The 26,595-nt window shown below is 52.2% G+C and overlaps 1 protein-coding gene across 3 annotated transcripts in view; it reads right to left on the reverse strand.

Moving 5' to 3' along the window:
* Positions 1–1,516: 1,516 nt before the first annotated feature.
* Positions 1,517–26,595, reverse strand: part of ST3GAL1 (ST3 beta-galactoside alpha-2,3-sialyltransferase 1) — a 116,527-nt gene continuing 91,448 nt past the window's right edge. For 2 of the 3 annotated variants that reach the window (XM_055349125.2, XM_063709524.1), the window contains 7 exons: positions 22,937–23,259; positions 22,378–22,733; positions 12,547–12,743; positions 11,431–11,610; positions 10,072–10,117; positions 8,538–8,657; positions 1,517–6,599 (listed from right to left, as the gene is read on the reverse strand). In XM_055349125.2, the coding sequence (XP_055205100.1) occupies positions 6,426–6,599; positions 8,538–8,657; positions 10,072–10,117; positions 11,431–11,610; positions 12,547–12,743; positions 22,378–22,683 (1,023 nt within the window). In that variant the 5' untranslated portion in view covers positions 22,684–22,733; positions 22,937–23,259 and the 3' untranslated portion in view covers positions 1,517–6,425. Of the gene's footprint in view, positions 6,600–8,537; positions 8,658–10,071; positions 10,118–11,430; positions 11,611–12,546; positions 12,744–22,377; positions 23,260–26,595 lie in introns of all 3 variants that reach the window. The other variant, XM_055349128.2, reaches the window with a different exon arrangement.

Here is a 26,595-nt window from a genome sequence, read left to right on the forward strand (position 1 = left end):
CTTTAGGCCCTCAGGGCTGTACAAGGAGGGCCCTGACAATTTCTTTCCCTGGCCATGGGCTCTAGCCTGAGACCAGGGTGTGATGTGCAGGACAGGGCGGCCAGGCGCTGGAGCCCTACAGAGCTGGCCTGGAAAAGTGGGCGGCGGGGCCGACTGCAGCATAGCACCACCTCGTGGCCGCTGGTCCACATTGCAGCTGTGATGTGAGGCCAACCAGGAGCGAATTTGGGGGAGGCTGTGTCTCCCATAGAATGGATGGGTGGGTGGGAGCGCGTGTTAGCGCCAGATGACGGCAGGGCCCTGTAGGGAGAGGACAGAGAAGTGATGGGGCAAGGAGGAAAGGGAACTCTAGAGTTGAAGAAACAACTTAAAGAACATACACGGGCAACATGAAGGCCCGTGGCAGGGGGCAGGAGCAGGACAGAGGCATGGGGGGAGGGAAACAGACCGGGCTCCCCGACAGAGCCTTGCTATTCATTTCAGTCTTGTACACAGCTCCTTCTCCTCTCCCGTGTCTGATGTACTAATAACTAACATTTGTTGTCGTAAGCCTTTTGCGTGTGTTAACTCATTTAATCCTCTATGTGTATTTATATAGAGGTATTATATCATTCCAAACTTATCCATCAGGAGATTAGGCAGCGAGGTTAAGTAACTTGCTCAGACTCACACAGCTAATAGGTAGGACCCAGGGCGGCCTGGCTCCAGAGCCCCTGTGTGAATCTCTGCCCCATCCTTCCTCTGGGGGCTGCCCTCAGAAGGTCCCCATAGACAGTGTCTCAAATAACTCAACGTCTTTGCTAAGCACAGAGTGACAGGGAGGCGGCAGGGCAGACAGGAGGCCCGGGACTGGAGAGAGGCGCCTGGCTGTGAACCCACCTCCGCCCTCAGCCATGCAGCAGCCCGCAGGGCTGTTCTGAGAGTTAAAGATCACGCCCATGGAGGTATTGTGTGCCATACAAACTGGGAGGCCTGGTTACTGTGTATACCAATTTTATCTTACAGGCTCGCAGCATTGGGTTTCTGAATCTGTTTTTTTTTTTTTTTTAAAGGGAGATTAGTGCCAACTTTGGACCAAACTCTTGTCCATCCCTGGTTGTGCCCGTCTCTGTCGGGGGAGGACAGACACTAGCCCAGCCCAATCAGGCCCTGGCCAAGGTGAATTCACTCAGCAAACGTTCAAGCAGGTGGTGCCTGTCTACTGGGCCTCTGGAGATGCTTTTGTTTTTAATCTGACATCCCCTCTGACGGCCAGTGTTGTCGCGCCCATTTGATACATGAGACACGCAGCTGAGGTTCAGAGAACTTAGGTGACTCGCCAGTCACACGGCAGGGAATGGCACTCCTGGGCTTGAGAAGAGGCCTCTCCAAGGCCTACACTGGGGCTCTCCTCTGTATCCTGAATTCTGGCCATTCGGTAGTGGCGACGCCAACCCAGGAGGCCCTCTGAGTTGGAGTGTTGAAGGAGGCGCAAATGCATGACCCTTGTAGAAAAACAACAAACACACCCAAACAATAAAATAGCTCTTTGTTTATTCACTTTGATTTGGATCATTGGAAATATTAAACAATAAATAAAACAGAGCGGGGGTTGAGGAAAGCAGGATCTTGCTGAAGTCATTCGAATGCATCCCAACCAGTGCTCAGCTGAGTAACGACATGGAGAGAGGCGGGGGGGAACAGAAAGCAAATTTTAAAACACCAACACCCAAACACACAAGCCTGCACACAAGAAAAAGTGCTCAAGAAACTTTGGCTTTGAAGGGAATTCAGTGAAGGGAAGCGATTGTGCAGGAGGAAGGGAAGAAACCCACGATCACCCTAAGGAGCGGGGGGCTGGAGGGCGAGGCCCTGACACAGGCTAGGGTTAAAGCTGACGTCCCACAGCTCAGGACGTACAACCGATGGCAGTTTTGTACTAGGAAGAAGCTGAGTGATGAGGCTGGGTGATGGGATTGCCTGACGGGCTGGGAGGGAGGACAGGAGGTGTAAAGGCGGCTCACCTTCCCCTAGGAAATTCAGTGCTCTTTTGGTAAGAAAAAATAGTCGGTAATGCCCTGATCCTGACAAGCTGTGAGATGCTGTCTTGCCTGTCTCTGCCTTTTCTTCTAAGTTTTCCTCCTTTTCTTTGCACAGGTGTCAGGTAGCACCCCAGGGGTGCAGGAGCTGGTGTTTTCATGACAAACAAAAATGGGGAGGTTGACTCTATCTCAAAACTAGCTAGCCCAGTCCACAGGGCAGGATAATCCTGATGGCGTGTAGCCACATTTGCCGCAAACCAGATGTCTGCGATGGATATAATGATACCCCCGGGGCTCTTCTCAGGGGCGAGGACAGGTGCTGGTTCCTGATGGCGCATGGCTGGTGTCCAGTCATCTTTAGCTGGGCAGTGGCCCCTCGAGGCTCGGGCTTCCCTGCACAAGGTATTTTTGATCCTTGCCAGCGGAGGAAGAGAGAGTTATCTTGGTTTCCTTTTCACCTGTTTTCGGGCTGCTTCAAAGCAAACATCCCAGTTCCAAATGTTCTTTGTGGTTTGAATCCTGGCAAAGAGGCCAGGGTCACATCCAAGTGGGACTGGCCTCTAGCACCACCTTCTGGCCACAGCAGAGAATGGGATTCCATCAAAGCCTCTCAATCAGCTGTTTCCCTAAAGAATCACCCATATCTTAACTGCCCTCTCCACCTTCTTTTTTTTTCCCCCTATTTCACATTCTATTTTCTCATATCCAGCTTTTCTCTCTAAGCCTAGCCAAATGCTTTGCTGAATGATGCTTGGAAAAGCTGGAGTTTCAAAAGGCATTCATCCATTTATGAACTTTCTTCCAGCCCAGGATCCCTGCAGAGAACCAGAGGTTACAAATCTGCCCTCCTTTCTCCCCTAAAAGGTGACTGAGGGGAGGAGAGGTGCATGTAGCTCCAGCTATAGCAAATCAGTGCCCTGACTCACTGGGGAGACCCAGGGGGTTGGGATGTTGCTGACACCTCATGGGCCACCTCATCAGCCCATCTTTGTAGCTTCAGGTTCAGCTCTGGGTGCTGCAGGCAGGGACCCCTCTGCTCCCTGCCTGAATGCAGGGCCAGTCTCCAAGGAACTCTGTCTGCAGAGTAGAAAGAGCTGTGGGCTGGGATTCAGGGGCCTGAGGGAGCCCCTGCCACTGCCTGCCCAGAACGAGTGCTCCTCATTCTCCTGCTGACAGCATGCATGTGCCTTTTGGCTAACACACACTCTTGTCTAATTCCCAGCCACCTTCACCCCAGGGATGAGTTCCAGTTGGTTTAAGCCAAACTGGTGCATTTAATTCTGGCTGCAACAACTGGATTCTGTTAAGTGCCCATTGCTAAGCCAATGAGCTATCTGCTGGGCTGTGGGAAAGAGAAATGCAGTCTCCTGCACGGGAGGGTGTGAGAAGGCCACCCAGGCAGCCTGCGGCTAGAGCTCGGCGCTGAGAGAGCACAGGAGAATCAGACACCTCCATTCTGGTTACACTTTTTCCAGATGCTGAATGGAGACTCGCTGGGAAAGCCCGCCTCCAGACAATTTCAACATAGCGCCGGTAACACCCTATTTTTGCTCAAACTCTGACTTGTGCTATCTGTCCCAGACAGTTCACGATTGCCCGTCACTTCCCTCCTTCACACTGCACCAGGAAAAGGCCACACCTCCCTACACAGCAGCAGCCTTTTAGGAAATGTGCTCAACAGGAAAAGTGGTTTTTCTGATTAAACATCAGGAACTAGAGTCAACAATCGCTGTCCTCTCCCGTGCCTGTCACTCTCCACCCCCCACCCAGCTGCAATGTGGCCTTGCTTTTCTCATCAGTAAAATGGGAAAGCTGGATTTGGAGGCGGAAGAGATCTCACAGCTTGACCATCCTAGTAGGAGGGAGGGAGACCAGACGGAGGCCAGGCAACAGACCCAGGCAGCATCTGGCTCAGACGCAGACACATCTTCATGTTGAGGGACCTATTCTTACACAGCAAAACCCAGAGAAGTCGACTACTCAGTCTGAGCCTATCATCCCTATATAGACTCAGCTTTTAGGAGAAGAGGGAGAGTTGAGGAGATAGCATCGCTCTCTGTATCAGTGTCTGATGATCTGGAGTCTGCCCCTGGGGTCACTCAGCCACTCAACAAACATTTGTTGAGCTCTTAACGTCATATATGGGTGTGAGCTCTGCCCGTCGAGGCTGTATGTTCTGAATGATGACTCAGTGATTTACCAGCCTTCCTCAGAAAAAAGAAAAGTCTCTAAAGTTTTGGAGGATTTTAAAGCTGAAACAGGTTTTCGGTTTGTTTAACACATTCCCCATTCTGAACCTTTGAGAATCTAATAAAAGCTATGGTCCTTTCTCCAGAAAAATGCTCATATGCAGAGATTCAGGGAAAAAAAACCAAACTTGGCACACAACTTCCGGGGACTCTTGTGAATGGCCTGAAGCCACCTGTGACCCATGACTGATGTCCCCAAGCTCCTCCCTCCCCGTGTGCAGAGGGGGCTCCCCCGAGCCTGGGAGCACAGGCCCCATGCCTCCGTCACACTCCACCGGGAAAAAGTCACACCTCCTCAAAGCAGCAGCGGCCTTTTCAGAGATATTTTCAACAAGAAAGTGGTTTTTCTGCTTAAACATTAGTAACTGGAGCCAACAATCACCGTCCCCCACATTCCTGTCACTCTCCACTCCACACCCAGCAGCAATAAGGTTTCACGGAGTTTTGGAGACTCCTAGCCTGAGAATAAATCCAAGTCCACAATGAGGAAGAAGGAAGGTTGGGTTGGAACGGGAGGATGCTGAGGACATTCCACAAACCATCCAAGCCCTAGATACCCCCAATATCCCACGTCCGAGGACTCCTACAAACCTCCCTTAAGCCCCCCCACCTAATTTCCCAGCTACTGGGTGAGGCAAGCTTCATTAAAACACCAGGACCACCAACAGAGCCAGGGTGCAAACAATGTCAGTTGAATTAAAAAAAAGAAATCAATAAATAATCAGGAAGGCTAATGAGGAAAAGAGAGTAGCTGGGGAGTAAGAAGATGAGGTATGTGGCAGTCACCATTCCTGGGATGTCCTTGGCCCAGACCCCCAGTGACAGCCCCAAGATGGCCAGCAGGGACTTGACCCTGAGCTCAGGCCCTTGGGGAAAATGCTGCTGGCAGCCTCCTGTGTGGCTTTGGAGGTTACGGGCACCATATTGAACAGTCTGAGAATGAGAATGTACGTTCCATTCTGACGCACTGCTGGGTGGTGTTGAGTATCCTCAGAGCTTTGTTGCAATTCAGGTGCTGGCTCAGGAAACCAGAAAAGATGTTCCCAGCTATGGAGCAAGCAAGGCCGCTGGTGGGGGTCCCTTTTCCCAAGTAAGGGCTTTTGTTTCATTTCAGCCAATGCATGCTTTTCTTTCCCAAATACAAAGGCACATGGAAGTGGTCAGATCCGCTCTCGCCACGATTAGAACCATGAGACTGACTACTCAAAGGAACATCTTCTTGGGAAGAGGCATCTGCATGAGTCAGAAACACGGCGCCAAATTTGGGGGTTTTTCTCTTTTTTTTTTTTTTTCCAGAGACAGGGTCTCACTCTGTTGCCCAGGCTGGAGTGCAGTGGTGTGATCACAGCTCACTGCAGCCTCGAACTCCTGGGCACAAGAGATCCTCCCTCCTCAGCCTCCCTAGTAGCTGGGGCTACAAGTGTGTGCCACCATGCCTGGCTAATTTTTTTAAATCTTTTATTTTTGTAGAGACAGGAGTCTCACTATGTTGCCCAGGCTGGTCTTGAACTCCTGGGCTCAAGTGATCCTCCCGCCTCGGCCTCCCAAACTGTTCAGATTACAGGTGTGAGCCACGGCACCTGGCCTCAAGTTTCTGTGAAAATCTTTGGGGTAGGAGCCTCTGGTGGCTCATAAATGAGCTTTGGGAAGATGACAGGGTTATCACGCCAAGCAAGAGGCCAGGCTTCGTGCAAAGAAGGGCAGCATCTCGTCCCGAGCGCCAACACCGCCTGGCACGTCTCTGTGCTGGAGGTAATCGCCATTCAAGTCTCTGCCCATCTTCCTGGGAAACTGTCCTGTCTCTCAGAATATAGGCGTCTTCCACATTCATTCCCCAAGCTTGCCCCAGGAGCCAAAATGATTTTAGTGTGTGGAGGTTGAACATTTCCCAGAGTCTCCCCAGCTCTAGGGCAGCAGTGGGGGTACGTTGTCCCCACTCAAGACAGGTTCCGAGACATGCTCTGCCACGCTGGCAGAGCTTAGTGACCTTGCTGAGTAGATGCTGCCAATGGCTGGGTGCAAGAGGCTGTGAGCGGTGCCCAGGCACACACCTGAGGCTGCCCCTCCAAGCTCCGGGATGGAATGGCTCCAGCAAGATGCTGGGGCTGGAAATGCAGAGGTGTGACAGTGCGTCCATCCTCAACCCTTCACTGCGTCATCTCCCCTTGAAGATCCGGATTTTATTGATGGAGGCCAAGGTGGCCGTCACGTTAGACTCAAAGTCTGCATCGTGCACCCCCGTCTTGCGAAAAGCCCCCGCAGATGGGTTGTTCTCCCAGTAGTGGTGCCAGTTCCCTTTGCTGTCTGCCCCAAAGCCATACAAGTCCACCTGTGGAGGCAAAGCAAAGATGAGAACCAGACAGCAGGGCTGCTGGTGGCACCTCTGAGAAAGGAAGCCTGTAGGCATTCCTGGAATCCCACAGGACCATAAGCAGCATTTCCAAGGACTCTGACTAACCCTTCATTAAAACCCTTCTCTACGTTCCTGGAACTCTCAGAGGCTTGGTGAAGCAAATGCAAGTTAAGTAAAACTCAAGTCCAATGCCAGAAGCACCCTGAGAGATTACTGCATCTGGGTGGTCTCAGGGGCCCCGGTCTTACCTCTGCAGCAAGTGCAACCTATTCTCCCAGGATTGAGGAGCTACAGAGGGAAGGAATAGGAAGGAGGGCGTGGAATGGAAGAGAGTGGAAGGAGAGCAGGGCTTTGGGGCCAAGCAAACTGCCCCAAATCCCAGCTCTGCCACTCCGTGGTGCCCTGGGCATGTGAAGTCACTTCTTTGAGCCTCACTTTCCTCATCTGGAAAATGGGTCCAAGAATCACGATTGCAATGAGGCAGAGGGCAGGGCTGATCCCTTTCTTCTCTGTGGACAACATTCATCTGGTCCAGGCACCCTCAGGGCCACTAGGCCAGGCCTTTCACATACATGACAAACCCTGTGCATTTATTCTGAGCCCAGCACCCTGTGGGCTGTACTGAAGTTCAGGCAGAGCTTGATCAGATGCCAGCTGGGCAGCTGCTGGGGGAAGCAGCCTTGGGGCTTATAGCTTCTTGGAGTCACTGATTGAGTGGTCCTTGTTGGAAATGGGGCTAAATTCAGGGCTCCCACAGCACAGAGGAGGGAGGAGCTATGCCCTGAGAGGTCAGAGGAAGCTCTTCGGAGGAGGTGGCATGTGAGTTGGGTCTTGGAAAATGAGTACAAGATGACCGGAAGGAATTGCATGGAGGGGCTTCCAGGGAGAGGACGCGCTATCTGGGCTGCAGCGTGGAAGATAGATTGGAGGGGTGGGGACAAAGAGGGGACAGGGGACAGCACCATGCCACATGTGGCTTTCTCAGGAAATGCAACATGGACATGGGCCTGCTCCAGGGCAAGGACGTTAGGGCCAAATAGGTGGGAGCGATGGGAGGAAGGGCTCTTGAGCAGAACCTCAAGCAAGGGTCTGGGACCAGCTGGCTGGAGGTGGGTGGGGTGGGGAAATGACAGGGGCACCCATGTTTCTACCTGGGAACACCAGGGTGGGGCTGAGCGTGGGGACCTGCCTTGCAATGCCTCTGACCCTTTCGGGGATTCCCACCAGGCACCAGGCAGGGTGGGGCTGGGGCTGGGCTGAATGAGACAAGAAGGGATACGTGAGGGCCCTGCCTGAACCCAGGGTCACGGAGGAAGTGGGGGCTGTGTGGCCTGCCCTCCTGCTCCTCTTCCTGGGGTAGCAGCAAACCTCTCAGAGCATAAGTGGAAACCCAAACACAGCCTGGTGGACGGCGAAGGACATGGGAAGGCAAATGCGTGCTTCTCAAGATCACGGGTTCTCAACCTCGGTAGACAGTGGAACCCCTGGGTGCCTGGCTCCCATTAATTCTGGTAAAATTGGGCCAAGGTGTGGCCTGCGTGCTGGAACTTAGACCCACAGATGATTCTAAGGAGCAAGTGGGATTGAGAACTGTGGCCTTAGACAACTCTCGCTATGAGAATCCGCTTCTGTATCCAGAATCTGCTGCGAGATCCGAGCTTCCACCACCATGGTCCTGGGCACTTACACAGAATGTGCCAGAACTCTTGCTCCTGAGAACTTTCTCATAGAGCACTGTTACTCACTAAAACACCCTGGGAGACACATGCTGCAAGCCCTGTCATAGAGACAGGGAATCTGAGCTTCTGGAAGAGGCAGGCTAGGTCTACCTGCCCTCCCGCTCCCTGGCCTCTCTTGGGAACACAGGACGGTGAGCTTCGGGGCAGCCCTGTGGGCAGGGGGAGGGTGGCATACCTCATCGCAGACATGCATTGAGAAGATGACCGAGAGGATGCCAGTAGATGGGTATCGCCCGTGCCCTTGCAGCCAGTTGTCAAAAACATACTTGATGAAGGCTGGGTGGTAGATCAGGATCTGCGGGGATAGGAAGACACGGCCCTTAGTGAGTTCTGCTGGGCAAAGGACATGGAGCGCCTGTCAGATGTACATACTGTTGTGGCCATGGAGGCACAGCCATGAGCCTAATAGATACGCCTGCACTCGTGGGCTTCCATGCTCGTAGGAAAGGTGGACACTCATCCACATCACTAAGAGACAGAGGTGCTGAGCTAATAAGTGCTATGGAGAGCAATGATGCAGAGGAGGGCCCTACAGGACCGTGTGAGGAGGATCGCTGAGTTGACACACAGAAAAATCCAAGGAGGCCAAGGGAGTGAGATGGGAGGCTGCTCAGGAGAAGGGGGCTCCAGGGAACAGTGTGAGGTGGGACTGGACACTGTCGGTGAGTGAAGACATACGCACCCAGCCACCTGATGATGGCTGGAATCATCGCCAATCCTTAAAATGACCTCATGTCCCAGGTTTCCCTCTCCTCATGCTGCAGATAAGAAAAATGAAGCCCAGAGAGGCTAAGTGATCTGCCCAGTGTCACACAGCCAGCAGTGGCCGAGCTGAGAGGCCGATATCAGGCCTGGCCTTGACTCCACCACCCAAAGCCTACCTTGAGGACAATGAAAGGGAATTCTCAGGCAGGAGAGGGCGTGCACGTCCAGAAAGCCAAACTCCAGCCCCTAGGAATGGACTGGAAGGGTGGATTCTGTGGGTCTCTGGTAAACCATTCACCTCTCAGTGTGGCTCCTACCATCTCTAGGAGGCTGTCCCTTCCACCAACCCCACCCTATAGAGACATACGTGGCTTCTTCCCTGAGGCAGCACAACCCAATGCAAAGGGCAAGATGCTGGAGGCACAGCGAGTCTTCAATTCTAGCCTTATCCATAACTAGCTGTGTGTCTCTGGGCAAGTTTCCTGACCTCTCCGAGCCTATCTAAGTTTGATAGAGAATGCAAAAGGCCAGTGTGGTGGGTACCTCACTTCCCTCCTTCTTCTGCCCTTTGCCCATCTCTTGGCCAGCCCCATGCCAGGGGCCTGCTGGGGAAGATGGAGACATGGAAAGAGATGGAGAAGCAGGAGGTGCAGCCTGGCTTTGAGAGTAATTCACAAACCGCAGCAAGCACAGGGGTCCCTGGAGAATCTGTTAAAACCAGAATGCGGGGCAGCCAGGGTTTCTGATTCAGTAGGTTCGAGATGGGCCTGAGAATGTCCATCTGTGACAAACTCCCGGGTGATGCTGCTGGCCCGGGGGACCCCACTTTGAGAATCTCTCCCAGTGTTTGACCTCTTCCCCCAGGGGGATAGCTAAGTGGGAGATGCTACCTCCAGCGGCCTGGGGATCTGGGGGCTGTCTTGCAACTCAATGCCGTACCTTAGAGCAGAGCCTTAGATGAGGAAGCCTGAACTTAGAACAGAGGGGCCGGGGCCTCCACTCACCTTATCCTGTTTCACTCTGATCTTTGCAGGAACTGGGACGTAGGTGCTGCAGTTGGAGAAAGAGAAGCTGGTTAACAGGGCAGGGGACAGGCCCAGGAACCTGGGCATGCAGCTCTGGGGGCAGTGGCTAGAGAATGAAGCAGGCGTAGCCTCTCCTGCCCCCCATAGCTTCCCTCAGGGACCCCCACCTCCCTACCCCAGCCGGGTTTCTGCCCACAGCAATCCCCAATAGACACCAGAGGACGGCCTTTCCTAATTTGAGGACATTCTGCTGCGTTTTGGGCCCATTCCCCAAAAAGGTGAGGAGGACTTGCTCCAAGCACAGCCTTAAGGAGTGGAGTGGGGCCGTGGTGCCTCCACCTCTCAGGGCCAGAGCACCTTTGCCCAGCTCCTGGGGCACTGGCTGGTGAGGCCCGCGGCTGCCCCCTTCTCACCTGGGCGGTTGCATGCACCCCGAGTGCAAAGGTGCCAAAGCTGGTCCCACGGGTGTGATTCCTGCTCCCGGAGAGACTGCAGCTGAGCCACTTCTGGACCTGGGTCCCACCCCACCCCGCCCCGGTCTGCCTCCCTCACTCCCGGTCTCCTGAGGGCACAGCTCCACAGTCTCCTGCACCCACATCCGGGGGCTAGCTCTGTTCCTAGAAAACCTGGCAGAAGACAGACAGCTTGTGGAAATCTGGACATGAAAACACTTCCCTTCAGTAAGGGTCAGATGACAGCACAGGCTCTGTGTCGAGTTCAACCCTAGGCAAGGTGCTTGGCCGAGCTCCAGAGTCCTCACTGGGAGGAGCTAATGATAACGGCTATTGTGAGGATTCATTGAGATAATATGTGCCGAGTGCCACGTGTGGTGTCTGCTCAGGAAACTAGGCTCCTGATTGTCAGGGAAGCCACAGCCGTGTTGCTCAGCACTGCCTGCCCTGGGGAGGGGCCCAGGCTGCACCTGCACTCCCCACTCCTCATTTCTTAGGAACCCTCACCCTGCCACGCTCACATAAGTTTGAAAAATAAGGTGTTGTTATTTGTCAGGCTGCACTTCAGAAATAAAGGGAGGCTGAACTCACATGGGCTGACCCTTTCTAGTGGCGGCCCCTTCCCATAGAGTCTCCAGGGTGCGTGGAGGTCCCTTCAGGAATTGTTAGCAAGAGGACACTAAAGCTTGTGGTTTGTTAAGTGACAGGGAGAGAAGAGTTGGAGTAGTCGGGGAGGCGACCATGGGAACTGGGCTTGCGTGTGCCGGAGGAGGCTGGGGGAGGGGAGGCACCCCAGTGGAGGCACAGCAGGACCACGGCAGGGTGGGGGGACAGGGTGCCACTGCAAGGGGCAGAGCAGCGAGGCGGGGCCACAGGAGGGACTCACTGGGAAATGGTGCCCGTGGTGGTGGCGCTCACCACCCACTCCAAGTCGATGGTCTTGAAGGGCACCAGGATCATGCTGACATTATCTCCCAGCTCCCGGAAGCTCTCAGGGTACACCAGATGGTGGGTGGTCTTGGTCCCAACATCAGCTTCAAACCCTGCCGTGGGCGCCTTGTTCATCCTGGGAGAGAAGGGGAGAAAGCTGAGTCTTGTAGCACGGGCACCCGTTCTCAGACAGCCTGAGCGCTCCGAGAGAGTGAGCCTCCAGTGTGACTTCAGGGGTGTCACCTGCCTTCCCCGGGCCTCCTTCTCCTCATCTGTAAAATAGAGACAATGAAGACACAGCTGGAAGGCTTCTGCTATTTTTCTCTCTTTCATGACCTCAAGGGAGCCTAGCCATCACCACCGCTGCCCGCCTGTCACAGACAATCTCATCCAAAGGATATTTCCACAGCCCTTTTTTTGCAGTCAAGGAAACCTGACTCTGATCCTTACCATGGATGTACCCATGGGACACCTGGTACACTGAGGCTCTGAGAGGCAGGTAAGTGGTCTAAGGACTAAAGTCAGGAACCACAGACAGGAGAGACTATTCTAGAAGGCTGCTGGGGATGGCCAGCCCCCACCCCTGCACTTCTCAGCGTGGAACACTTGTGAGTGGTATAGTGGGAATGGCAGGAGACCCAGGACAGACTTGGGGCATCTTCCTGAAATGTCTATTTCACTTGGCGACAGGGGAAAATATATTTTACATAAAATATGTGATTTTATTATGGCCTAGATTACAAAATGGGGGTGAATTTTAAAGATAAGAGTCCTCACATTAGTTTTGCCCTCTCCCCAGGCCTCCATGTGCCAAGCTCCCAACAATGGGGGACCTCCCGTGTATGGCTTCCTCTCTGGACGCACAGGCCCTTCTAGTCCATTCCAATCCTGCAGTGATGCAGAGATGGGGAAGCTGAGGCCCAGGGGGTGCAGTGTGGAGCCTGGGGTCCCTGGGTAAGTTCAGTCCCAGGACTGAATCTTGCCTTCCTGAGCCTGAGCCAAGATGCTTCCTACAGCTCCAAGGGGCCCCTGGGTGCAGCACGGTAGGCTTGGGAGAGGGTCTGGCACTCACCTGAGGACAAAGTCGTGACTGTCTATCTCAGGCCCATAAGAAGACTCCCTCAGGTTGCCCGAGTTGCCCACAACGGCACAGCGCCGGCAGCCCACCGACCTCTTCTCCAGCATGGGGTCCACATTCCCAGGCACCACTCTGAACAGCTCCTTGATGGTGTCGTTCAAATTATTGGGCTTCTTCTCCCGCTGGAGCCTCTGTGGGCGGAGGACAGAAGGTGGTCAGCCTGGCTTTGTGGCTCCAGCCTCCTGGCAGCAGAGCCCCTGAGCTACCTGCTGTCGTTTACTGGGGCCCTCCTGTTCACGCTTCTCTCTGCTGGGCCCCTGGAGATGGAGGCGGCTCACACACAGACACCTCCACTTCCTCCTTCAAGGAGACTAAGGGTTACTCAGGAAGTAAAGAGAGCATTCATGTATTCTGCAAGTGTGTACTGAGCACCTACCATGTGCCAGGCACTGCTGAAGCCGCCTGGGTGATCCAGCCACACCTGGCCTCACAGGCCCCTCCCACTCCACATGTGATCAGCGTTTCTCCAACCTGCTCCTCCCTGGGGGCTCCTGTCTCTCTGAAAGGCCCTCCATCCCCCTACGTGTCACCACTTGAAAGAGAGAAAAATAGCAGAAGCCTTCTAGCTGTGTCTTACTCCCATCCTGCTCAGACACCAGGGCCCAGGGGTTGCGTGCTCCCGCTCAAGCCTTAACAAGAAGAGCGAGGAGTAGGTGGAAATGCCAGTTCTCCAGCCCCGGCCAGGGATGGGGGACAGAGCAGTAGGGACGTCTGCCATCTTTCCTGCCTGAACCTCAGTTCCCCCGGCCCCAGCACTGCTGGGCTCCAGCCAGATTGAAGAATCTGGACACACAAGGCCTCTGCGATCTGCCTAGCAAATTGTTTTCATCTTTTAAGACCTAGCCTGGGCCGGGTGCAGTGGCTCACACCTGTAATCCCAGCACTTTGGGAGACCGAGGCAGGTGGATCACAAAGTCAGGAGTTTGAGACCAGCCTGGCCAATATGGTGAAACCCCATCTCTATTAAAAATACAAAAAAGCCAGGCATGCTGGTGCCCACCTGTAGTCCCAGCTACTTGGGAGGCTGAAGCGGGAGAATCTCTTGAACCTGGAAGGCGGAGGTTGCAGTGAGCCAAGACACTGCCACTGCACTCCAGCCTGGGTGACAGAGCGAGACTCCAACTCGAAAAAAAAAAAAAAAAAAAGACCTAGCTCGAGGGTCAGCTGCTCGCAGATTGAATGCTAGTCTTATTCCAGGGTGACTAAATATTCTTATTTGCCCAGGTTAAGGGGTTTCCCTAGATGCAGGACTCTCAGTGCTAAAACCAGGATGAGTTGGTTTCCCTATTGGCCCGCGGTGGTTTCCCTATTGGCCCCCGGTTGTTTCACTATTGGCCCCTGCTGCATGCCGAGGCCCGCCCATCACCTCAGGTGGAGCTCTGGCCACACTATGTAGTGATGCCTGTTGGTGCCTCAGCCTTCCTCACTCATGGTAAACCCTGGAGAGATTTCATAAAAGTGTTGCATCTGACCCTGTCCCCATGCCACAGTGCTGTGTCATTTCACTGTGGGTGAGGTAGGATGCTCTGAGGCCAGAGAGGTAAGCAACTCATCCCAAATACAAACCAGGATTTGAACCCAGGCTTCTAGAAACCCACCAGCAGGTTTCTCCCACCACACAACCCTGACTCTGGCTCTTGGAATCTTGGCCTTCGGAAAGCCCAGACCCTGGATTTTGGGGTAGGGGTGATAAGCTGTGGGGTGGTTCCCATCGGCTACTCCGGGCCCCAGGAACAAGGGGTGGCTGGGAGAGGAAGGAGTGGCCAGCAGTGGCTTTGGCCACTGTCCAGAAGATGAGTGACCTGGGCATATGTAGGGAGATCCCGGGGCACCCAGTCCCCACTGCAATGGAAGGAATCGGATGCCCCAAGGGGAGGCACACAAGCAGAACCAGATTGCTCTTCCAGTTAAACCCAGGCAGCCTCTCCTCTGGCTTAAGACCGTTAGACACGTCATGGGAAGCAACATGATCTGGACCACACTTCACACCCACTGCTACAGTTATCATAAGTAAAAGGGCAAAGCAACAAGTACTGGTGAGGATGTGGAGAAAATGGAACTCGTGCATTGCTGGTGGGGATGTAAAACCGTGCAGCCGAGGTAAAAACCGGGTGGTTTTTCAAAAGGTTAAACAGAACAGCCATGTGGCCTACCAGCTCCACTCCTACGTATATACCCCCAGAAATTGAAAGCAGGGTCTCAAGCAGATATTGGTATACCCATGTTCAAAGCAGCATTATTCATAATAGATAAAATGTGGGAGCAACCCAGTCTCCAGCGATGGATGAATAAACAAACATAGTACGTTCCAGACATATGATGGGATATTATTTAGCTATAAAAAGAAAATTTTGAAATAGGTTATAACATGGATGGACCTTGAAAATACTAATATTATGATTAGTGAAAGAAGCCAGACATAGAAGGACAAATATTATATGATTCCACTTATGTGAGGTACCTAGAGTAGTCAAATTCATAGAGACAGAGAGTGGCAGCGTGGCTGTCAGGGGCTGGGAGGAGGAGGAGGTAAGGGGAAGTTACTGTTTAATGGGGGCAGAGTTTTTGCTTGGGATGACAAAAATCTGCTAGTTATGGTAATAGATAATGGTGATTGTTACACACACTGTGAATATATTTAATGCTACTGAATCGTACACACACAAGTGGTTAAAATGATAAATATTATGAATATGTTGTCACACACACAAATGTGATATCCAGATAAAATGCCTGATTCTGATGGGATCATCCAGGGTGGCTCCATGATCCTGAATGTGCGGAAAACCCCCTGGGGGCTTGCTAAGGCACAGCTCTTACTCAGTAGGTTTAAAGCTGGCCCCGAAATCCTGCATTTCTAACAGACTCCTGGGCGATGCTGCTGCCAGGGCTGGTGGGGGGACCACACTCTGAGAGCCCCAGGGTAGAGGACCACAGCCAGACTCCCCTGAACCTCCACGGAGGTCTCCAACCAGCAAGGGCTGCTGTGCCCCTTAGGCTTGTAAAGATGTGCCCAGGCCCAGGGGGTGGCCTTCCATCACGCCGCTACTTTGATTTGGGAGCCTGGCACCGTGTATCCATCATGCAGTGACATTTACTGAGTGTCTACTGGGTGCCACAGAGGCCCGAGAAGCCAGGACTCAAGGTCGGCCATGGACGTGTGTGGAGAGTATGCTGCCTGCTTCACACAGCACCACATCATCTTGCTGGACTCTTACTGACTTACTTTTCTTTAATGACTTATTTAAGAAAAATAAATTGATTGATTGATTGATTGATTGATTTGATATGGAGTCTCACTCTATCGCCCAGGCTGGAATGCAGTGGTGCGATCTCAGCTCACTGCAACCTCTACCTCCTGGGTTCAAGGGATTCTCCTGCCTTAGCCTCCCAAGCAGCTGGGATTACAGGTGCGCACCACTGTGCCTGGCTAATTTTTGTATTTTTAGTAGAGACAGGGTTTCACCATGTTGGCCAGGCTGGTCTCGAACTCCTGACCTCAGGTGATGAACCCGCCTCAGCCTTCCAAAGTGTTGGGATTATAGGTGTGAGCCACCATGCCTGGCCAAATAATAAAAATAAACTTATTAGAAAGGAAACCTCTCATCTCTACCACAAGTAGAAAGCAAGAATTACCTGGCAGAAGTAAAATGGTAGTTGTACATTGCAATGAAAACAAAACTACTGTATTCGGTTGCAGCTCTACCCTGCTGCCTGCCCAGGCAAACTCTCCTCTCCCTTAGAACAAGGCTGACAAGCGCTGACAAGGTGCAAAGTAAGACACCAGGCCAAGCTGAAGCCCCAGCACTGCAGAGACAGGTGGGAAGGAGGGATGGCAGAAATGACCTCCGGGCTCTGTGATGCGACTTTCTCTAGTGCCCTGCCTCACCTAACATCACAGGCCCCATGCTTCAGAAATCTCAGACCCATTCCAATCTTTCATTGGCAAAAGGGGAAATGGAGGCCCAGACCCTGGAAAGGGCTCACTTGAGGTCACAGAGTGAGTGCAGGGCCAGGTAGAGCTCAGATGGGAAACTGGCTCTTTCTCTAGATTATCATAGTAAGTCCTCCCCACACCAGCTGAGATGGAGCAGGCAGGTTACTCCATGTGGCGTCACTGTTTTGGGAAAGAAATATTCTGGTTTTCTCTGCCTTTTGTCAGTGGCAATAAAAGAACAACAGCGCTGGCCGGGTGCGGTGGCTCACGCCTGTAATCCCAACACTTTGGGAGGCCAAGGCGGGCGGGTCACCTGTGGTCAGGAGTTTGAGACCAGCCTGACCAACATGGAGAAACCCGGTCTCTACTAAAAATACAAAATCAGCTGGGCGTGATGGTGCATGCCTGAAATCCCAGCTACTCAGGAGGCTGAAGCAGGAGAATCACTTGAACCCGGGAGGCGGAGGTTGTGGTGAGCCGAGATCACGCCATTGCACTCCAGCCTGGGCAACAAGAGAGAAACTCCATGCCAAAAAAAAAAAGTATGACAGTGCTACTGATATGAACACAGGACAAGAGTGTTTGGAAGTTCAGGGACAAGCCCTCTCCAGCCTTCCAGACTAGTTTCCAAGTATATACAATCAGCGCTCAATCTGTATACAATCAGCGCTCAATCAATGCCTGCCGCCTGGTGGCCTGAGCTCTTTGTGGAAGCATGGGGCCTCGGGTTGGCTTCCCTGGAAGCAGAGGCCGGGGCACGGATGCAGGTGTCCATGGTGGGTGCTGTCTGGAGGGGGACAAGGAGCAAGGTAGGAGAAGGAAGGGGAGGTCTCCATGGAGTCAAGCACTGCAGGCTGGGGGTGAGGGTGGGTGAGGCGAGTGAGGAGTCGGGCAAGTGGGATAAGGAAGCCCACTCATGCCCAGGGGCACGGCCCGAGAGCGGGCATCTCCTTGAAGCTGGAGCCCTGGGTGCCTCACCTCACCCTGCACTCGGGCATGATCCACAGGAACTCTGGAGCCTGTGCTGTGGCAGAGTTTGTCCTGTCTTGAGGCATGATGGCTGGAAGTCCTCCCTATCCACAGGCCACACCCGTCCCTAGAGTGTTGGGAAGAGGTACCCGCGCTCCCTTCCCACCCTCCTTCCTCCTTCCACGGCCAATGAATGATGCATCACCTTCTGAGAAGCCTCCCTTGGACCCTGGAAATATCAGTCTCTGGCCTTCCACACATGGGTGGCACCACTGGGGCCTCACCGCAGGCCTCGTTCCAATCCCCGGCTGCTGTTGGTTTCCCTGGCCCCTTTGGCATTCAAGCAGCAGACACAAGCATGCTAGGTAGTACAGGCTCAAGATATGTCCATTGAATAGGTGAATGACAACTGCTAAAGCTAACACACATTCATTCATTCAGCTCATCACAACTGAGCCCCTGTCACATCCCCGGTGCCGTGTGGGGTGGACAGGTTAGCGCAGGGACAGGCGGTGCTTAGAAATGGCTCGTGCAGGACTCAGATGGCTCACCCTGAGCAGAAGCGCATGTTCTATGGTTGCCCTATGCAGGGCCCTGTGCTGATAACCTGATAGGCAGCTTCTCACTGAGTTTCTATAATGGTTCTATGAGAAAGGTGATCTTATAGACCCATTTTACAGGTGAGGAAACTGAGGCTTACAGAGGTGAAGTGAGTTTCCCAGGACCAAAACAGTTTGAATATCCTGGGCCTGACTCCAGACCATGTCCTTTAACTACAAGGGGATCTGACTGTGCCCTTTGACAGTGGGTGACCTGGTAAGTGCAAAGTGAGGACAATGAGATACCTACACCCTCCTGGTGGTGGGGGTGGTAAGGGCGAGGCAGTGGTACCTGGAAAGCTGGGCCCAGGACCTGGCCAGAGTTGGTGCTAGGCGCCAGGTGGACAGTATGATGGTATTATTTTGCATTTGGGCACTGGGCATGGATGTCTGGGATGGGAAGATGCCTCAGGAGGGCAGGGGGCGGAAATCAGGGGAGGGTCGCATTCTTTCTGTCCCTTGAGAATGTCCCCTGCGTATCACAGAACGGTTTCCCAAGTTGGGGGCAAGTAGAGAAGGCAGAGTCAGCATTCAATATGGCTTGTCTCTGAATTGGACATGGGGACTGGGGAAGAAGGAATCCCTGTTCCTGGGTGTCTGGGACAGAGACCTGAGGAGAGGGTCACAGGGGTCAGTAGGTCCAGCCTGGGATGGTGGTGCAGTCTCTTCACTTGCAGGGCACGGGGCTGATTTGTAAACTCAACTCAACTCAATTTAACTCAACTCGACTCAACTCAACTAAAAGAGTGAGCCCCGGTGACTGCTCCTGTGTCCCTGTTCCTGCCAGGGCTGGGACGAGCTGGAAGTGTGATGCCCACTTGACTGAGGAGGACTATGAAGCTCAGGGCAGGACAGGAGCTGGGGACCTCACATTCTCACCTAAGATTCTTCCAACTCCCTCAACAGTATGGGGGAAATCGCCCCCAGGATTAATTATCTCCCACCAGGTCCCTCCCACAACACGTGGGAATTGTGGGAGCTACAATTCAAGATGAGATTTGGGTGAAAGCCAAACCATATCAGGACCCAAGTCCAGTTCCATTCATGAAATGGTCCTGCCTGCAGGGGGGCCTGTAAGCAGAGCAATGGCGCAGCCTGGAGTTCCCAGGATGGCTTTGTTGTCAAATATTCCATGCCTGTATCCCGATTCTTTATTCAAAGCATGTGATTTCCGTATTATCTGTGCATTTTTTTAGAACCTCAAAGCTCTAAAGCCCTGCTCCTTTCTGTTGATTTCCAGAGGGTGAAGCCCCATTCCTTCCAAGTGGCTACCCTGGGATCAGCCACCAGAGACCAAACTTCAGAAAAAGACTGCAGAGAAGGGCTGCAGGTAGGGGAAGACATCTGGTAAATGGGAAACAACTAAGTGGAAATATATTCAGCCTTAATTAGTACTGAAAAAAAAAAAAAAACCACCTAAGTTCAGTATTACTTGCCCATTAAACCAACAAAAATAAATACAATTGTTAAAACTAATGTTTGCAGGGTTGTAGAGAACCTGGTGAAGTAACTTATTTCTCCCATGTAACAGGAAGGAAGCTGAGACTCAGTGAGATGAAGAGCTTCTTCAAAGTCACTCCTGATGGGACCTACAAACTCTGCGACAAAACCTAGGAACGCTGATGCCAGGCCCCAGTTCCTAAGTCTACATTATAGCCTGTGTTCTTTGAAGACACATGGGTTATATCCAGAAGCTGATGTTTTTCCCTTACGCCTTTTTAACCCTCCTGGGCGACACCAGCCTGAGTTTTAGAAACCGCCCTCCCCAAGAAGAAAGATTGATACTGTCTTGGTGATACTCTCTAATAACAGTTTTTAATACAGTATTTCCAGAGGTTGGATTTGATGTTCTCTTTTGCAAAAGTCACCTAACTTTTCTGAGTTTCAGTTTCCTTGTCTGTAAAATGAGGACAAAGGCCCCCAAGTTTCTCCTTTACCTGCTGTTGTGTAAGGTCCCTTCCTGTTTGGTTTATATCCAGGCTGTGTAGTACCCTGTTTGTCCCCAAAAGGCCTTTGTAAACAGAATCCCATGGTGACACTGAACATCACAGACTCCAGGCTCTGAAGAGGAAGTTTGGACTTAACGTGGTCCCAGCAACTGCTGCTACAGGGGGAATCAGATCCAGAGAGGAGATGGGACGTGTGTGAAGCCACCTATGCCATCGATGTGTCATTTTCCCAACCCTGCTGGTTCTCAAGAGAGGGCAACTTTGTGCATGCGTTTGCACCCACACACACGCACACCCCACCTGGGACACCTGACAATGTCTGGAGACCTTCTGGCTATCGCAACTGGGGATGGGGCACTCCTAGCATTTAGTAGGTAGAGATCAGTGATGCTGCTAAACATCCTGCAATGCACGGGACAGCCCTTGTGACTAAGGCTGATCCTGCCCCACAAGTCCATAGTGCTGAGGCTGAGAGCAGACCCTAACCCTTACCATGCCTGGCTCACCACCTCCTTCCCTAGACCCTTGGATCTTTGAAAGGGAAAAGACCCTACCTGCCCGGTTCTCTGTCACCTCCCCAGAGCCCACCCCAGGACCTGCACACAGTGGTGCTCAACACAGATTAGCAAACCAGGACTCAGCCAGGTCTTTGGAAGCATAGCCCAGGGCTTTTGACCCTTCTAAGTCTCACACATGTTTTCTATTCATTTCAAATAGACCTTCCCCCAGAATCTACCTGGATAACCTCTCTGAATCCTTCATGATGAACCTGGCCATCACTCCTGTAGGAAGCCTTCTGCGATAACCCCAGGCTCCAAGGGGAGTTGGACATGAAGACCATAGCTCCTGTGCCCACTTCCTGCACAGCACCTATGATCCTGGCTTGAGTTTGTCTGTTTTCCCTTCTCTCCCCATCACTCCTGCAACCCAAGAAAGGAAAGACTCTATCTTTTCCATCTCAATGTAGTGATGCTTGGCATATAGTAGGTGCTCAATAAATAAGAAATGAACACATATATCTTGCTCTTCTTCGATCTATTTTGCATTTAACATGGGAATGACCTTTCAGATGACGAGATCAGATCATGAAACCCCCTGACAACAATTCTACAGTGACTTCCTGTTGCACTTACAAGAAATCCCAGAGTCCTCCCCTGGGTCTTGCTGACTCTCAGGCCTCGTCTCACTGCACCTCCCCTGATTTACAGCCCCCCAGCCATGCAGAGCTCCTCTACTCCCCATTACATCCAGCAGAGGCCACCCTCGGGCTCCTGCACCCGCTGTCCCAGACACCTGCAGTGCATGGTCCTGCTCTTCTCATGGCTGCTGCCTTCTCTGCCTGTGGGTCTCAACTTGAGTCCTGCTGTCTCAGAGACCTCCCTGGTGACCCCATTTACAGAAGCCCCCTCTAAGTTTCTATGATAAACCTCATTGGATCTGTCTTCAAAGCACTTCTGTGTGAACCTACCTTGTTTATTTCTTATCTTCCCCTCCCAGCCAGAATAAAATTCCATGAGAATAAGGATCTTTCTCTCTTTTTGCATTTCAATAGCTGTAGTGGGTGAAATAGTGGCTCCCAAAAAGATACGTTCAAGTGCTAGTCACCGGAATCTGTGAGCATGACATTTGGAAAAAGGGCCTCTGTGGGTGAAATTGTTGAGGATCTCTGCATGAGATCATCCTGGATTAGGGTGGGCCCTAAACCTGATGACAGGTGTCCTCATAAGAAAAGGAGAGGGACATGTGAGACATAAAGGGACACAGGGAGGAAGGCCCTGTGGAAGTGGAGGCAGAGGCTGGACTGCTGCAGCTCTGAGCCCAGGAACGCCCAGCACTGCCGGCAGCTGGCAGGAGCCAGGAGCGGGCCTGGGGCGGCTTCCCCCTCAGGGCCTCCAGGAGGAGCCAAGTCTGCCCATAATTTGATTTCAGACTTCTGGCCTCCAGAGCTGCGAGAGGATGCACTTTTGATGTTTTGAGCCATGAATTGTGCAGAAATTTGTTATGGCAGCCACAGGAAACTAAATCCGTGCTTCCTGCTCTGACTTAAGATATAATAGATCCTCAATAAATAGTGTGGGACAATAATCTGAATCCTACTAACTGCCTGGCAGGGCCCCAGGTGTACACGGGGACTGAGCATTTAACTCTGGGAGCACCTCACTCTCATTACCAGACCCCTACCCTCAGCCCAGACTCCCATTTTCAGCCCAGGCCTCCCACTCTCATCCAGATCCCCACTCTCAGCCCAGACCCCACTCTCAGTCCACACCCCAACTCTCAGCCCAGACCCCGCTCTCAGGCAGCATCTCACCAGCCACCAACGGTAGGTGTCATCCTCCAAGAGCGCGTTCTGGGCGGTCAGCAGCGGCTGCACGGTCTGGTTGAACCTCTCATCGAACCAGGCCGAGAGCTTGCGCTGCCCGATGCAGTAGGTGCAGGTGCAAGGCCTGTGCTTGATCAGTCTCTTCAGGTTCTCGGAGAGCTCCAGGACCATCTGCTTGGGGAACCAGGTGGTGGCCACCATGGTGTGCGAGTAGTTCAGGAAGAAGGAGGTGAGGAAGATGAAGAGCACGAGGAAGGTGAGCACTTTCAGGGTCCTCTTCCGCAGGGTCACCATCTTCGCAGTCCTGATGGTGGCCTCCCACGATGGGTAGCAGGAACGCCCTCCTAAGAGAGGAGAAAAATGGAAGAAAAATCCCAGAGGTGGAGGCTCAATCAGAAGGGATGGCGGGAATTCCAAGGGAGGACACAAGGGCCGCTAAGCTCGACTTCACTCCTGCTGGGGGATGACCCCCAACTGTGTCCCAGACACGGCTGTGTGGTAGACCAAGGCCGTTCGTGGCATGTTGGCTTTGCTTGCATATATTTACCTTTTCAGAAAATAAAGTAGCCTATTCTTCTGCAATCCTTAAAGAGCTGATAATGTCTCTCAATCAAGCTTTAACCAGTGATTTCCTTTCCCATCCAAAGAAGATAAGGGGTCATTAATCTCTGTGACAGTCCAGGGTCCCTCAGGAGCGAGGACCTCGAAGGAAGGGTCTTGGTATAGCGGGGAGGGAAACTGTCTCTGCCGTCCTCCTCCAACTGTGGTTTCTGATGATCCTTAATTAGGGCTCTTTCTTTCCCATCCTGTCGCCAGGGACATGGTGGGTACACAACCAGCTTGATGAAGGCACAGAAGGTTGTCTGTCATCTGCAAAGAAAAGGAGGAAGAAAACAGGGTGAGATTCTGTGATCCTGCTATAAAAAATGTTTCTCTCCACATCTCCACCAGGACGTATTCCGTGGTCTTCCTTCTGGTGTCATGCCAACCTGGCAGGTGGCTCTGGATGGTTTATCTATCTTTGTGAGCCTCAGTGCGTGCATACAATGGATGTTATCATCGCTTTGCAAGGTTATTATGGGATGCAGAAGGTGTCCCCTCCATGTTTCCAACAAGAACCTAGCACATTGACACACTCAACAAACATTTGTCAAAGAGCTCGTGATGCATGTAGGTACAATATACACAGGAATTGTTAAATGCATGTTATTTGCCTTTCTCTCTACTTCATTCTCTTCTGGATTTTGGATTTCAGCAACAAGCACAACAACAATGGTATGCTTAGAGAGTGGCCCAGGATTCCTTTTACCTGGGTATTCAAGCTCTGCCAATTGGCCTCAGTTCCATAAAAAGGGGCTTTAGATGGTCCAGGTTCAAGTTCTGATTTCCCAGCTGTGGAGCCTTGGGAAAGTTATTCCACCTTCCTGACCCTCAGTTTCTTCTTCTGCAAAGTGGGATACTAACACGCCTACTTATAGAATGGTTATGAAGATAAGATAAAATGATGTATGCTGGGCTTCTGGTATCTATTAGGCCGTTGCTGAACTTTAATTTTTCTTCTTCAACATGTGAATGAATCAATATTCTCTGATGATGCACTAAGAGCTGAGAGGATGAGATATTCATGCATATGTATCTCTTCAGATAATCCTCAGAATATACCGTCAGCTAGATACTAGTTTCCCTTTTTGTCTTGGAAGAAACTGAGACTCAAAGTGCTTAGATGACTTGCCTAAGGAAAGGAAGGAGCAGGATCTGAGTCCAAATCCACAGTCCTCTGATTCCTTACATCAGGAGGGGTTGGGGGACCAGGAACAGGGGGTTGGGGGGCTCTACCCTGGAGCAGACACCTGTCTTGTTAACTGGTCTTCAGATTACTGTGGCTGGAGGGATATAGAGCAAGGGGGGAGTATTCTTTTGAAGAAGGCAAACAGGTACCTCTCAAATGCCCATCGGAGACCCCTCTGGCTCTCACCGACACCTTGGGATTTCTGTATGGTACAACTGTGGTTGCACCTCTGCCCTGGAGCATGGTCTTTTTGATCTTTGCTTGGAATGCTGAAGAATGGAAGAAATCTGATCGATTCCTCCCCATCCTCAAGGTGTAGATTGTCAATAAGCAGGGTATATTTTTTTCCAGGAAAATTAGAGTTGAAAGGAGATTGATCACCTTTTGGTAGAAAGGGGGGCAGCTCCAAAACCATATTAAATCCACAGTGCCCTTCTGAAGACATCCAGGGACCAAGATGCATAGGGTGCAACCCTCTACAGATTCCAGAACTAGAAGCCCAACGTATGGGGGACAAGGTCTGAGCTCTGCAGCTCAGATGGCAACGTCATTTTTATCCAGTCTGTGTTCCAATTTTCACTTTTCATGACAACCTAGATTTTGTTTATAACCTAGTGGTGTCCACAGGTATCCCATCCAATTCTCTCCCCACCTGCCCCCATCAAGGAGCAGCTCTGTAATTTAAGTAAGAATAACTTCTGCATCATCACAGATAGGTTCACAATTCACTTGACTGGCAGAGGGTTCCCACCTCTTACCCCAGTAATTGATCCAGGGATGGGCATGTGCCTTAATTCATCCAGCCAAGCTTCTGTAGGGAGGGAAGAAACTTTCCTTTGCTCTGGCTGGCTTGTTGTTGACATGTGGAACATCCTGCTGGCTATTTTGCTAGCGTGTGTAGAAGAGACTAGAGCTGAACAACCCGAACAAATGGTGCTAAATCCCTGATCCTGCTCAACCTGCAGCCCCACCCTCACCTTGACTTTTCAGTTACATGAGGGAATAAATCCCCTTTATGGGGTAAAGTAGGTTATTTGTAACTTGAAGCAACGTGACTGACCCACACGTCACAGTTGCTCCTACCTCTGTGTCCCTGCTCAGGCTGTCCCCACTGTCTAGAAAACCACCCCACCCTGCTTTGCCGATGGCTCTTACTCATTCTCTAGGGCTTAGCTGGTGCTGACTCCTGGAGGAAGCCCTGCCCTCTCCTGGGGTGAGTTAGGGGCCTCTCCTGGCTCCCCAGGGTCCTGGCTGCACTCTGCCTGTGCTCTTCACACATATGTCTCCTCCCTGGACTGGGAGCAATGTGAGGATGGAAACTCAGGCTCACTATGGCAGTGATCCTGTCACCCGTGCACACACTCAACGCTCAGTGGAGGCTTGGGTCATGAAGAAACCCAGAAATGAATGAGGGGAAACAAAACGGCCAACAGTCCAGAGGGAGAACTGAGAAAGAAAGCACAGACTCTGAGTCACATTTCCATTCTCAGCAGCCTGTCCCACACTACTCACTGCGTGACCATGAACAAGTCACCTAGCCCTTCCGAACCATCCCTTCAATGGGAAAAATGGATTGATAACACAAATTCTGCTCATTTCTTGGGGCCGTCAGCCCATCAAGGTTGTCCATTCATCTCATTCATTGACTGCATATTTGCTGGTCCTTGCGTTCTCCAAGCCCTGGACGAGGTGGCTGGGGTGCATCGTAAAAGGATCTAAGGTAGGCGCCTCCCAGGCATCAATAGGGCCCCAGACCCTGTGGAGCAAAGGAGACCTGTATGGCTGGATCAGACACAGTGTGGGGGAGAGGAGTGGGTGCGGGGTGAGAGGGAATCTGAGCATGCAGCTGGGGTGAGAGTGTGTTGGGCCAGAGAAGCCACAGTCAAGACTAAGTTTTCTCTGGGTGACATAGAAACCTGCTGGTGGGGCTGAGCAGAGGAATGCCATGGTCTTACTACATTTGCCTTTATAATGAGCAGGGCCTAGGACACCCTTGCCCTTAGTGCCTCTGCACCCCTAACGCCAGGGCAGAGATGAGTTCCCTGAAACAGACGACTGTTGAACCGTGTTGATCAAACAAGGCTCTGGATGAGAGGTCAGGTTTCCTACAATGTCCTGCCTCTGCGTGAGAGATATTAATGCTCTAGGCTGCTGCTAGGGGTGGGATGAGAGGCAGGGCAGAGGGCAAGGTTGTGCTGCACAGGCTGTGGGACTGTGATAGCCTCCTCTCCTCTGGGGCATCCTGCAGCTACACCTCCAAGGCCAGGGCACTCCCCATAACCATCAGAGGCTTCTGAGCTGGTATCATTTAGCGCTTTCCAAAGCCCTGGATAAAACTGCAATGGAAAAGCAAGAACACCGCTATACCCCTTCCCTGGCTGCAGGGAAGAAACCAGGACTGCATGTCTTCTCCGTGC

This window comes from Gorilla gorilla, chromosome 7 (assembly GCF_029281585.2).
Source record: "Gorilla gorilla gorilla isolate KB3781 chromosome 7, NHGRI_mGorGor1-v2.1_pri, whole genome shotgun sequence".
Lineage (NCBI taxonomy): Eukaryota > Metazoa > Chordata > Mammalia > Primates > Hominidae > Gorilla > Gorilla gorilla.